At 41.6% G+C, this 13,544-nt stretch overlaps 1 protein-coding gene across 1 annotated transcript in view; it reads left to right on the top strand.

The window, feature by feature from the left end:
• Positions 1–13,544, top strand: part of LOC137675666 (NAD(P) transhydrogenase, mitochondrial-like) — an 86,905-nt gene that overhangs the window by 11,659 nt on the left and 61,702 nt on the right. Inside the window, 2 exon segments of the mRNA XM_068421842.1 lie at positions 7,855–8,014; positions 9,203–9,284. Of these exon segments, the coding sequence (XP_068277943.1) occupies positions 7,855–8,014; positions 9,203–9,284 (242 nt within the window).

Here is a 13,544-nt window from a genome sequence, read left to right as displayed (position 1 = left end):
CTGCACTTTGGTGCCAAGGGAATGGAGAAAAATGCATTAGCAATGTCTATGGTGGCGTACCACTTGGCTGCCTTTGACTCCAGTTCGTAGTGAATTAGAGCATGTCTGGCATGGCAGCACTCGGTGGTGGTGTAACTTCATTTAGGTCACGATAGTTTACTGTTAATCTCCATTCGACTTTTGCACTGGCCATATAGGACTATTAAAGGGTGAGCAAGTCTTGCTAATCACTCCTTGACTTTCTAATTGTCTAATCAGTTTATGAATGGGGATCAGGGAGTCTCGATTGGTGCAATACTGTTGTCAGTGCACTGTGGTAGTAGCAACTGGCACCTGTTCTTCAACTTTCAGTAACCCCACAACAGAAGGATCCTCTGAGAGGCCAGGCAAGGTAGACAGCTGTTTAATGTCCTCAGTCTCTACAGCTGCTATACCAAAGGCCCACCTATACCCTTTTGGGTCCTTAAAATACCCTCTCTTGAGGTAGTCTATGCCAAGGATGCACGGAGCATCTGGGCCAGTCACAATGGGGTGCTTTTTCCATTCATTTTTAGTTAGGCTCACTTCGGCCTCCAATACAGATAACTCTTGAGATCCCCCTGTTACTCCTGAAATACTGATAGATTCTGCCCCTTTATGATCCGATGGCATTAGGGTGCACTGTGCACCAGTGTCTACCAGGGCTCGATACCTTTGTGGTTTTGATGTGCCAGGCCATCGAATCCACACAGTCCAATAAACTCAGTTGTCCCTCTCCTCCACCCGGCTGGAGGCAGGGCCCCCCTAATTAAGGAATGGATTCGTGCTGCTCACAGGGATTGGACCTTCATTCCCCCTATTCACATTTGGGAAATAGGGATCTGAGGCCCATCTACCGTGACTGGAGTCCTGCTCACTGGTAACTGGAGCAGCCATCCTCCTAGGAAAACTCTCTGTATGTTTTCTTCTACCTTGCAACTCATGTACTCGTGCCTGTAGGGTACTGGTAGGTTGTCCATGCCATCTGCTCGTGTCTGGAACATGGATCGGTTGCATTCCACTTCATCAGGATTTACAGGATCTACATTTTCCCGTGGGTGTCTATAAATGATCTCTTGCACAGCCAGTTCTCTAAGGTAGTCAATACCTTTTTCTATAGTGGTCCATTTGCTTAGGTGGCTCATAACATCATCTTTATAGGGATACCTGCTCTTTACAGCTGACGAGAGTCGCCTCTACAGACTGATAGTGTTTGACTTTTTCGCAAGCGCCTTATCAATACCACCATCTCTGGACAGGGATCCCAACTGTCTGGCTTCTCTACCATCGAAGTCCATGCTATCTGCCCCATTATCCCAGCATCGGAGCAACCAGGTAATAATTGGCTCACCTTCACGATGGCTGAAGTCTTTCCTTATATTTTGCAGGTCCTTCAAGGATAGGGAGTGATAGGTTATGTCTGTGTCAGTCTTCCTCCTGTGATGGTTCTGCTTTTGAAGGACCTCTCTTCTGTGATGGTTCTGCTTTAAGAAGACCAAGAAAGGCCCTCATCTGTATCAGGTGTTGGCTCTGCCTGAGAAGGCTCTGCATCATCATCCTTCTTTTCAAGAGCTGATTTCTTTTGGTATTTCTTCCTGATTACAGGGGCAATTGCTATTGGCACAGATTGGTCCTCTGGTCCTGAAGTAGGCATAGAGCACTTGCATCTGCACTGAACACCAGTAGCAGATGGGGGTAGAATCACCATGGCAGACACCAGGGTTGGTGTAGCTGCAGTGCCCATCGTCGAGGTTAAAGTAACTATAATGCCTGTTGTCGGAGTTGGAGTGACTGCAAGATCTGTTGTTGGAGTTGGTGTGACTCTGGTGCCCGTTGTTGGGGGTAGAGTGGATGCAGTAGTTGTCACAGTGGCTGCTGGGGCTGCGGTGTAAGTTGCTGAGGCTGGTGTAGCTGTGGTGCCTGTCGTTGGAACTGGAGTATTGGCAGTACCTGTTGCCAAGGCTGGTGTAACTATGGTGCCCATCATCAGAATTTGAGTAGATGCAGTTGCTGTTGTGGGGGGTGCAGTGGCTATGGTGCAGGCTGCTGAGGTTTGAATAGATGCAGCTGTGGTCTTCTGGGGTGCAGTGGCTAAGGTGCAGACTGCTGAGGTTTGAGTAGATGCTGTGGCCGTCTTGGGGGGTGTAGCAGCTGCAGTGCATATTGCTGGGGTTTGAGTGGATGTAGTAGCCATTGTGGGGGGTGCAGCAGCAGCAGTGTGTGCTGCTGGGGTTTGAGTAGATGCAGCGGCTGTTGTGGGGGGTGCAGTGGTGGTTGTCAGAGTGCTGAGGCTCTCTGGGGCGGGGGGGGGCTAGCCTAGCCCTCATCCTTGCCAGGGTTTGAGTAGATACAGAGGCTGTTGTGGAGGCTGCAGCAGCTGAGATGCCTAGATAACATTTAATTTTATACCACACCTGAAACACATTCATAAAAAAAACAAAAAAAAAACAAAAAAAAAGAAACCAAAACAAAACAAAAAACAAACAAACAAAAACCACACAAAAATAGGAATATGCCATTTAGATAGCCCCAACCATTTTAAAAATCTACTGGAATCAGCTTGGCAGAAAAGGGAAGAGTGCTATTTCCCAAAGTAAAATTTAAAGTGTAATTATTAACAAAATCAGCTAAAGAACACCCAGAGTACGCAGATGAAGTTGCTGCTACTGATTCTTGGTTAAAACTGCAGATCATTATGTCATAGAGATAAGAGACCAGAATAATAATGGCCCAGTTTATCACAGCATAAATCAGTATCAAACCCCATAGCAAAACAATGCATTTTGACCAGCTTCCACTGCTAAACCTCACGTAAACATTAATAAGAAGCAAGCAGTAACACAGTGCATATGGCAGGTAAGGCAGCATTGCAATACTCAACTGTGAAAGAAACTCTATAAAGATATGTGATATCACTCTGTTAAAAAACGGCATGATGTGAGCTATCTCTTTTATTTTCCAACTCCTCAAAATTCTCAAAGAAAGAAATCTGATACTCTCTTGTCTAAGTTCTCTGGGTCTCCTCCTGCTGGAGCTGGGATTCAACTTATCAGAGCAACCTGTTGGAGCTTCTCTCATGCCCCATGTTGGGTGCCAATAAATCTGTCACGGTTTACAGCTGGGCTGGCTATTACACTCTTTATTAACCCTCCCTCCCCCCCCAGAAGGGGAAGGGAAAGAGAAAAGGGAGAGAGACTTATGGTTTGGAAAGTTAAAACAGTTTTAATGAACTATAATAATGAAAAAGAGTATAATAATAATAATGGAAATAATTAAATATATACAAATATATAGAAAACCAAGATCGAGCTCCCCTGAAGTCGGTCATGTCACCACTGGCACTGCAGGGCAGGCTTCGGGAAGGCCAAGACTGGGCCCAGCAATGGATGGGAACTGGATTCAGGAACACACAGATTGGGATTGGGGGCAGCAGGAAAATGGACAGAGTCCTCTTTGCACACCGGCCATAGCAGAAGGGGCAGGGACCCTCATGATCCCCCTGCTTTATACGGAGAATGACGTGTATGGGATGGAATACCTTTGTTGGTCAATTTTGGGTCACCTGCCCTGTCCGCTCCTCCCTGCAGGTGCGACCCCCCTTTGGCTCTTCACTCGTAAGCAGTAAGGAATTTAGCAGTGACCTTGGCTTCTCTAAGAATAAGTACAGCAAGAGCCTTTCTGCATACTGTTCCTACTAGTGCCTCAATAATAACTATAAACATCAAGCATTATCAGTCCTAGAAGCAGATGCTGTCTGCAAAACATGCAGTTAGTTTCAGAAAGTGCAGTTACTTAGAAGAGACTTGGCTGAAAGTAAAAATCACCAAAAGGAAAATTAGTTCTGTTTTAGGCCAAACCAGGACACTCATGCATTCTTGGTATAGGTTACATGAGAAGAGGGTATTTCAAGGACCCAAGGGGGTACCAGTGGGCGTTTGGTGTAGTGGCTGTGGAGATGGAAGAAATTAAACAGCTGTCTACCCTGCCCAGTCTATCAGAGGACCCTTCTATTGAGGGGGCTGCTGAGGGTTGAGGAGCAAAAGGTGCCCGTTGCTACTACAACGGTCCACCGGTGACAATATCATACTAATAGAGACTCGCTGATCCCCATCCACGAGCTGATCTGTCAACTGGAGAACCAAGGAGTGATCAGCAAAACGTGCTCCCCCTTCAACAGTCCCATATGGCCAGTTCCAAAGTCTAATGGGGAATGGAGACTAACTGTGGACTATCGTGGCCTAAATGAAGTCACACCACCACTGAGTGCTGCTGTACCGGACATGTTAGAACTCCATTATGAACTGGAGTCAAAGGCAGCCAAGTGGTATGCCACGATTGACATTGCAAATGCTTTTTTCGCCATTCCTTTGGCAGCAGAGTGTAGGCAACAATTTGCCTTCACCTGGAGGGGCATCCAGTATACCTGGAATCGACTCCCCCAGGGGTGGAAACATAGCCCCACCATGTGCCATGGACTGGTCCAGACTGCACTGGAGAAGGGTGGAGCTCTGGAACACCTGCAGTACATTGATGACATCATTGTATGGGCTAATAGAGCAGGAGAAGTTTTTGAGAAAGGGGAAAAAGTAATTCAAATCCATCTGTTTAAATTTTAACCCATGAGTCTCCTTCCTTTTCCCAATTCCCTTTCTCAGCTGGGGAGGGGTCTTGGGTGATAGAACAACTGCTTATTGTTTAGCCCTGGGTGCGGGCTAAACAAAGACACACAGGTATGAAAAGTATGTTCTTTAGAGATCAAATTCTTGTAAGTCTTGGTGAAAATATGATCTGTTGGATACATATTTACCAGTAGGCATAGTCACTCTATAGCTTCATTTTTCTTTTACTGTCCCCTTTTTATTGCTAGCTCCTCTCAGAACTCACAGAACTTTGAGATACTTGCATCTGTTTTTTGGAAGGATCTAGGTAAATAGGAAGCCTGGGGAAATAATTTGCAAAATAGTTATGCAGTGACAGAGTGGCTTTCCTCTATGTATTTATCAAACTTCAGGAAGTTTAGTTTTTGAGGTAATATTCTAGAAATCTTGTGCTGCTTCACATAAGCATAGACAATTAAAGTTGATCAGCTAGTAAAATTAAAATTATTTTGTATAATTTCTAGACAATAAGCAGAATAACTTGTTTCTCCCCCAGCATTTTTCTTTTCTGCCTTACTTCCTTTAATGGAAATCATTAACTTTAAAAGCGTTCTTATAATCAAGGGATTCAGTATCAATGTCTTCAAGCTCTGTTTCAGGAGAAAAAAAATGTTCAAGAGTTTCAGTAAACTCTGCTTTAGGCTATTGCAACCTGAGCTAATGAAGCAACACAGTTTCCCCCCCATATGACTTCAGTCTAAAGTAGTATGTTTATTGAAGCTTATCTAGTACAGGTTAAAAGGTGTTTGTGGAAGCATCTTAATGGTTGAAAATTTTTTTTACATTTTCAATTACTTTTTGTGATAAAACTGTAGATTAATCGTCCAAAGCCTATACAGATAATCTCTTAAAGCTTTTATGAGTTGATAAAATTGGCCAACACATATTCAGATAATATCTTAATTTTTGCACTCATATCAGTTTGATTTTTCTGCCCATCCCTCTTTTATGATTACTGAGGTGAGTTAAGGACAAAAAAATTTAACTTCAAAACAAAAAGCAAAGGCCTGTACTGTTCACTCATCCTGTGAATTGTGATTTCTTTTAAAACACTAACACAATGTGACTTTTTCAAAACATTTGATTGTATTAGCATGTCCTTCTCTCTCTCTTATTCCCGCCCCCCCCCCCCCCCCCCCCGCAAATACTTGATGATTGCAACTGTAGTATTAGAATCAGTATGCTTAGGGATGGGGAAAATGTTTCAGGTAGAAGAGGAACCATGAATTGGGATGATGGAGAGCAAGAGAAGGGACAAATTGTGTTAGTCTTACAAATTGTATGCTGGCCCATCACCTGTACTAGCTGTGTGGTTTATGTGGGCACAGTGTGGTGTGGAAGGACTTGCAGTTCTTGGGGATGAAGGGTTTGGTTTTCCCTGGCTGGAAGCTCCTGGCCAGTATCACCTGTGTATGCACAGCAGAGAGGGCTTTTTGCTGCTAGTTGGATTATCTGTGAATGGTGAAGCCTGCACTTTGTTCATATGTTTGTGGTCTGTGGTGGTAAAGAAGGCGAAAGAGGCTATAGAAGACTTACCACAATGCCCCTGTGCCGGGTAGATCTTAGCTGCGTTGGTTAATTGTTGCTTGATGAGGTCTTGGCTCATTTTGAAGCCGCCTGTACCACCCCCTTTTTGCCAGACTTCCCTCCTCTTTCCTCAGCTCTGTGGTGCATAGCCAGGCAAGGGTGCTTCAATCTCACGCTTGCTTTGTGTGGATTCTCAGATTTCTAATATTTGAACTTTTTTCCTTTGGTCTGGTCTTACTGTTGTCTTTTGGTTTAGATATGAGTAGATAGTGCTTTGCTGCTTGTAAGCTCAGTGTATGTAATATCTGAAGAGGGTATTCTTCTGTCTAGACTCTCTTACCTGACACTTAACTGATGCAATATACTAAGTAGTCTCTTTCTCTTTGAAGGTTTAATGTTGCAATACATGTCAAAGGCAGTGTGTTCTTAGAGGATATGAACTACTGCCCACTGCAGTCAGTAGAAAGATGCTGATTTCACAGAGCCTGCGTTTGTGTGCTTGCCTTACACTATCTGAAACAGTGATAATGTATCAGGATAAAGAAAAGTTCTTCTAACATCTTTGTGCTTATTTGCTAGATGCTGGATTTCACAGAATTGCACATCTTCTCAGGCTATAGCAAAAACCTGTGGAGTTGCATGATTTGAAATGTCAGTGGAAAATGGACACTTGGAAGCATACTTTTGTGTGGGTATTTCCTCTTGCTTGTATATGTGACTCTCCAGATACATCTGCTGTGCTAGCTCAGAAACCACAGCAAAATTTAAGAATGTATGACACATATTTGTTTAAAGAAGCGATTTATCCTGTTCCTTTCCTGCTTCTAAAGTTTTATTTACTGCAATTACAAGTTTTGCCTACTTCCAGATATTGCTTTGGGACCATGCTCACAAGGAGATGTGCCAATGAAAGTATTTAGCCAGTGGCTTTTCCTGGCTATGTATCTACAGAACTGAATTTTCAGGATGTGTTTTCCTCTTAAAGCTCCTAGTTTAAGATCTCTTGTTCCCCTTTGGTGCTCTGACAGTAAGTTCATGGCCCCCTTCAGTTCATTACAATTTGTTTTGAGTTAGCATTTGGTTAGTTTTGTGTGGCTACTTAGCTTTGTTCTGTTCTTTTCTGTCTTGATGCTGTAGGAGCTTTGCTTCTGTGCTACCTGTAAGAGCTACATGGCTTCCATGCTGTCATATAGCAGTTCTGTGCTTATGTGTTGAATTGCTCAAGAACTTAAGAAAATATCTTGCAAAAATTGTGTGTATATTTTATTTATATATATACAAAAATAAAAATCTATCATTAAATATGCATTCTTTTATAGCCCTCCCCTTTAAGAACAGAAAGAGACCAGTATTTGCTGAGGTGTTTTTTTTAATTTGTGTTGTTTTGTTCTTTGCCTTGGGGAAATGCTGATGATCTCTTGTTACGTGTGTAATGTGTTAGAAGCTGATGTTTGGCTATTGCTGTTTTAATCCGGGTCTCTATTTCAAGGAGCCTGTTTTAAGAAGTTTTGAGTTGAAAACAGGCAAAACCAGCAGACAAAGACTATTATCAGGAAGGTTTTAATATCTTCAGAATTTTTATTTGTGGTCATCTCCTATCCTTTGTTTTTGGATTTCATCTTTAGCTGATTAAAAACCTCTTGTCTTTCAGGCTATGAACCGTTCCCTTGCAAATGTGATTCTAGGGGGCTATGGCACCATGTCAACAGCTGGTGGGAAGCCCATGGAAATTACTGGAACCCACACAGAAATCAGTGTGGACAATGCAATTGAAATGATAAAGGAAGCCAATAACATTATTATTACTCCAGGTAAGACACTCTTGACTCATACAACAAGATGTTCAGAAGACATATTATTAAAAAAAAACCCAAACCAACACAACAAACAAAAAACCCAAAACAAAACAAAAAACCTGTAGCCTGTCTTGCAGTTGCAACATAGCAGCAGCGTGTCAAATGTTGACTGGGGTTGTGGGATCTGTTTTTGTTCACAGGTTAGTCATCATTCCTCTGTGTTGACATGTGTATGTCACTTTATTTTTCCTTGTGTATGTCTCTTCAAACTTTGTCCTATTTATTTAGTTTTTAAATTCTTCAGGACAAAGGCTGTCTTTTGTAAATTATGTTTACAGTTAATTTTGTGTACAGCTGTTGTGGTGCGAGTTTCCAAGCACTACCACAGTACCAGTGGTACCAATAACAAAATATCTGTCCCTTAAGTTACTGAAAGAGAGGATTTTGTTTATGCTTCTTGTCTACTTGCTCAATTCTGCATTGTTTTGTTAAAAAGCCTGCAGAAAAAAATCTCAAACTTAATTAGTATACAATAAATACTGGAGTTAAAGTAGAAAAAAAAAAAACCCTGAAAACCAAAATCACGAGTTCTCTAAAACTCTTATGTTGGCCATAGGCTTATATAGTTCAGTAGCACATTTCCTGTTAGGAGAAGTCAGGTGGGGGGAGTAGTTCAAGCTTGTTTTCCTTCAACTGAATGGCACAACTATTGTGTTAAATTATATTTTAGCATCGGAATGAGAAGAATGCTAAAGTCCAAAGTAGTCTTTCATTTCACTTTAGCTTAAATGAAAACATCAGTGAGATAGGGTTCTAATTTGGGAAATTATCTTTGTTTGCAAGCTTTGTTTGAAACATCTTCAAGGAGTTTGTCTCTTGCTCCTGTGGTCAAACCTTGAGGACACCATTAATAACTTATACTCTGCATTTTCTTCCTGGGCTTTATTGCTCTGATGAATTAATTCAGATAAAAAGACTGAAAAGATTATTTGCTGCTAAAAGCCATATTCAGCTACTGAATTACAGTGATCAGGCTGAAACTCCCCTGGGAATATATGGTATCTGATGTATATATTGTGGGGTTTTTTTTGTTTATTTTTAATTATGAGAGCTTCTGTTTGTGTGGAGGGTACACTTATTCCCCATAACTGTTCTGTCTGCATTGAAACAGAAAAATAGCTTGAAATTTGGAAATTCTTTCAGGTTATGGTTTGTGTGCAGCAAAAGCTCAGTACCCCATAGCTGATCTAGTGAAGATGTTGAGAGAACAAGGGAAAAATGTCAGGTAAGTACTTTACTTGATGAAAAGTATTACCTTTTTTTTGCCATTAAAATCTCATACAAGTCTGTGTTTTGGTTTAGTTTTTCTTTCAGCAGTCATTCTTATGTTGATCTCTCTCTCAGAAATACTAGCTGGAGGAATGCTCTAGTTTTATTAACTTATAGCTGAATATCTAGAAATTTCATGCTTTAGTGTAAAAGGTATTTCTACCTTTTACTATTTGAGGGCATTAAGATACCTTAGACTGTTCTTAAATTTGGGTTTTGGAAGTAGCCCCAGCAGTTGGAGAATAATTTCATTTCTTGTTTCTTTGTTTGGTGTCATGCTGAAGTTTAAAAAGAATTACTTTATTGTAGCAACAAAATCTTTCTTTTTTTTCTGTAAGGTAAGTTAGCTAGCTCCTTTAGATATAGTAGTACTTTTCTACAAAAAAAGCAGTGAAGTTTTTTGAAAAATAAAATTTCAGTGTAGCTTTTTGTATTCTGTACAAGAGAACAGTTAGCAGCCTTTTCTAAAGGTGGAGTTTGGAGAACTCTGTGAAAGCAGTCACTGTCGAAAATTGTTACTGTGTGGAGTAATCGCAACAGCTGACTTCAGTGCAAGGAGAATCGTTTTTCCTCTATGCTTGTAGTCAATGGGGAGAGAGCACAGGCCTAACTTAAGTGCTTTGAATTGCCTCCTAGAGAAACCTCCATTAAGGGGGATTGTTTACTAGGCTAAAATAGCTTTATTATTTTATTTTTTTAAGTCCTAATTTCCTAAGGAAACTTACCCCTCTGCTTGTGTAACTGTTTGGGAATAGTTAAAGGGGTGCAATGGGAAGAGTTGAGGATTCTAGGCAGGAAATGAGGGCCTCCTTGCAGTATGGAGAAAGTGTTTGCTGGGATCAGTCTGGTATAAAATGGAAGAGTAGATGAGGCAGCAGCCTCTGCACCAAGAACACAGGACTTATTTCTTTCCTGGGATAACTGACTTGCATTAATAGCAACAACAACAACAAAAAAAAACCCAAACAAAAAACCAACAAACACCCCCATCCCCCCCCAACTCCCAAAACCCATCAACAAACAAAAAAACACCACCCCACAAAAAAAAAAATGGACAGTAACATCCAATTCTGACTGGCATGTTTGAAACAATGCTGGAAAAAATTTAACCACACTGTAATGTTAGATGCCCTCCTTTGGTTAAAAATCCACAGTCTACATTGTCTTTTTACTCTTCCACTAATCCTTGCTGCACTCTGGGATAGCTAAAGACATTCAGTGTGTATTGATGAGAGGTGTCTTGCAGATGCTCAAGAGCTCCTGTGTTTGGACTGATGTGCTGCACACTGTCTCAGGAGATCTACTTTTAACAGTCTGTTACATTCCTCAAAATCCTCATAAGTCAATCCCTGTGATCTTATGTTAGCAGCAGGATTTTAGCTTCCACAGGATACACTGCCTGATTTCCCTTTGCCTCTTCCAAGCATTAGAGCTGTGGTATCTTCTTTCACACCATGCTTTTAAGGTTTCTAAAGTCTGATTTGTTTAGAAAGCAGTCAGTGAACACAGGAAGGTCTGAAGATGTAAACTTCTGTCACTATTTTAATGTAACCTGAATCTTCACAGAATCACAGAATGGTTGAAGTTAGAGATATCTGGAGATTGTCTAGTTCAGCTAGCCCCCTTGCTCAAAGCAGAGTCAACTAGAGCAGGTTGCTTAGGATCTTGTCCAGTTGGGTTTTGAATATCCAGTCTCCAGGGATGGAGACTTGACAGCCTCTCTGGGCAATCTGTTCCAATGTTCAATCACCCTTAGAGTAAAATGAGTTTTTCTTATATTTAAATTTGTGACCATTGCCTCTTGTCTGTTCACTGAATACCACTGAGAAGAATCTGGCTCTGTCTTCTTTACTCCCTGCCATCAATATTTATACATGGTGTTAAGATTCCCCTGAGCCTTCTCTTCCCCAGGCTGAAGAATCCCAGCTCTCAGCTTCTCTTCTCATGACAAATGCTCCAATCCCTTAAGCATTTTAGACCTACTCTTATCAGGCTCCCATGAATTTTTGCTACTGCAAGCAATGCTGTTATTAGAGGTCTTTGAGTATTGCATGGAAGGATTATTGAAGTGCACATGGGCAGTCCCATGGACTTATTCTGCTGGAGCATTACCCTAAAAAGCAGATATAATTCTTAGGTGCCAGTATTGGCCCAAGTCCTTTCCTTCTTCCATTTTTCATAGACCTTATAGGTATTGAAAGTACTGGAAAGCTAACATCGTGCCTCCTTTGCTGATTGTTCGGGAAGCTATTTTTGTAATTATAGTAATTTAATATTTTAAAATTAGTCAAGGTTCAGTTTTCATTTGAAACAAGATATTTGGACAGATGCTGGTTAGCCAGACTCATTCTCTTATTTCCATGTGTTTATTTCAATCAGATGGTGCCTTTCCTTTGGAATCAATACTCCAGCAATTAGTGGTTTTTTGTTTGTTTTTTTGTTTATGTTTTGCTTTTCTTTCACTATTTTTCCAAGTTCATGGAAAAGTTGCATATAAGTCTTTGCAGTGTTTTACAGCATGTATTGTGATGGATAAAAGCAGGGTTGTTGTAAGGTTTAGCAGCAATGACTTGTTAGTGTTTACCCAGAATGTCGCAATTTTGCATATAAAATTGCTTTTTAGATGTATTTGTGCATGCATACATGAGAAATGAGGGTGCGTGCTGGTGTATCTGATTCCTGGAGCAGTTCTCTTAACACCTTATTTCTCCGTGTTTAGCAAAAGCTGTATGTGTGACCCATTAGTTGTGCAACAAAAGAACCTTTCTTGTCTAATGCGATGACAGTGTCACATGCTTTTGGCTTTCCTTTCAGTGCTTCTGCATGGGCAAGCTTTATTTTTTTATCAACCTTGATGATATAAAAGATTATTGATTTTGCCTTTTATGTTGTCTTTGCAGGGAAGAAATGTGAATAAATTCTTAAAATAACTGGTTTATACTTGAAATGAGTCAATTCCAGGAAGGGATCACTGCAGTGGTTACTTAATATTTTAATTAAATAAATCTGTATTTACAGTTTGTGGTCATTTAGGCCTTTCATCACTTTGTGGAGCTCCCACGGTGTTCATTGAGTGCAGCTGCTGTCCCTATGGTTTCAGTAGACCTGGAGTGCCTTGGGACCCTCGTATGCTCACCATCCAGATGTAGTGACACACTCACACATCCACTGTGGAAGGGTGCCAGTGTGGACATACGATTGTCATCAGTTTGCAATGCCCATACTGTGCCAAGAAAAATTGCATCTGTCATATGGTCTTTTTTTGCTTCATGGCTCTTGATTGATCCAGAGACACTGTTGTTTTCATTTACTTTGCCTATAGCCATAACATTCTCAGTGAAGAGCACAGATTATATAACATGATGCGTAATCTTTTATGACTAGGGTTTAAGTTTAGAAATATGGGAGAGTTTGGAAACTTCAGATTGTTTTAGTTATTAAATTGTATAGCTAACCTCACAGAATGTTAGACATTGGAAGGGACCTTGAAAGATCATCTAGTCCAATCCCCCTGCCGGAGCAGGATTACCTAGATCATATCACACAGGAACATGTCCAGTTGGGTTTTGAATGTCTCCAGAGAAGGAGACTCCACAACCTCTCTGGGCAGCCTGTTCCAGTGTTCAGTTACCCTCACTGTAAAGAAGTTTTTCCTCATATTTATGTGGAACCTCCTGTGTTCCAGCTTGCACCCATTGCCCCTTGTCCTGTCAAGGGATGTCACTGAGAAGAGCCTGGCTCCATCCTCATGACACTTGCCCTTTACATATTTATAAACATTAATGAGGTCACCCCTCAGTCTCCTCTTCTCTAAGCTAAAGAGACCCAGCTCCCTCAGCCTCTCCTCATAAGGGCGATGTTCCACCCCCTTAATCATCTTCGTGGCTCTGCGCTGGACTCTCTCTAGCAGTTCCCTGTCCTTCTTGAACTGAGGGGCCCAGAACTGCACACAATATTCCAGATGCGGCCTCACCAGGGCAGAGTAGAGGGGGAGGAGAACCTCTCTTGACCTGCTAACCACACCCCTTCTAATACACCCCAGGATGCCATTGGCCTTCTTGGCCACAAGGGCACACTGCTGGCTCATGCTCATCCTGTTGTCCACTAGGACCCCCAGGTCCCTTTCCCCTACGCTGCTCTCCAACAGGTCTGCCCCCAACTTGTACTGGTACATGGGGTTGTTCTTGCCCAGATGCAGGACTCTACACTTGCCCTT

This window comes from Nyctibius grandis, chromosome W, assembly GCF_013368605.1.
Source record: "Nyctibius grandis isolate bNycGra1 chromosome W, bNycGra1.pri, whole genome shotgun sequence".
NCBI classification, from domain to species: domain Eukaryota; kingdom Metazoa; phylum Chordata; class Aves; order Nyctibiiformes; family Nyctibiidae; genus Nyctibius; species Nyctibius grandis.
The sequence above is the reverse complement of the archived record's forward strand: the minus strand, read 5'-3'. Positions and strand labels throughout refer to the sequence as shown.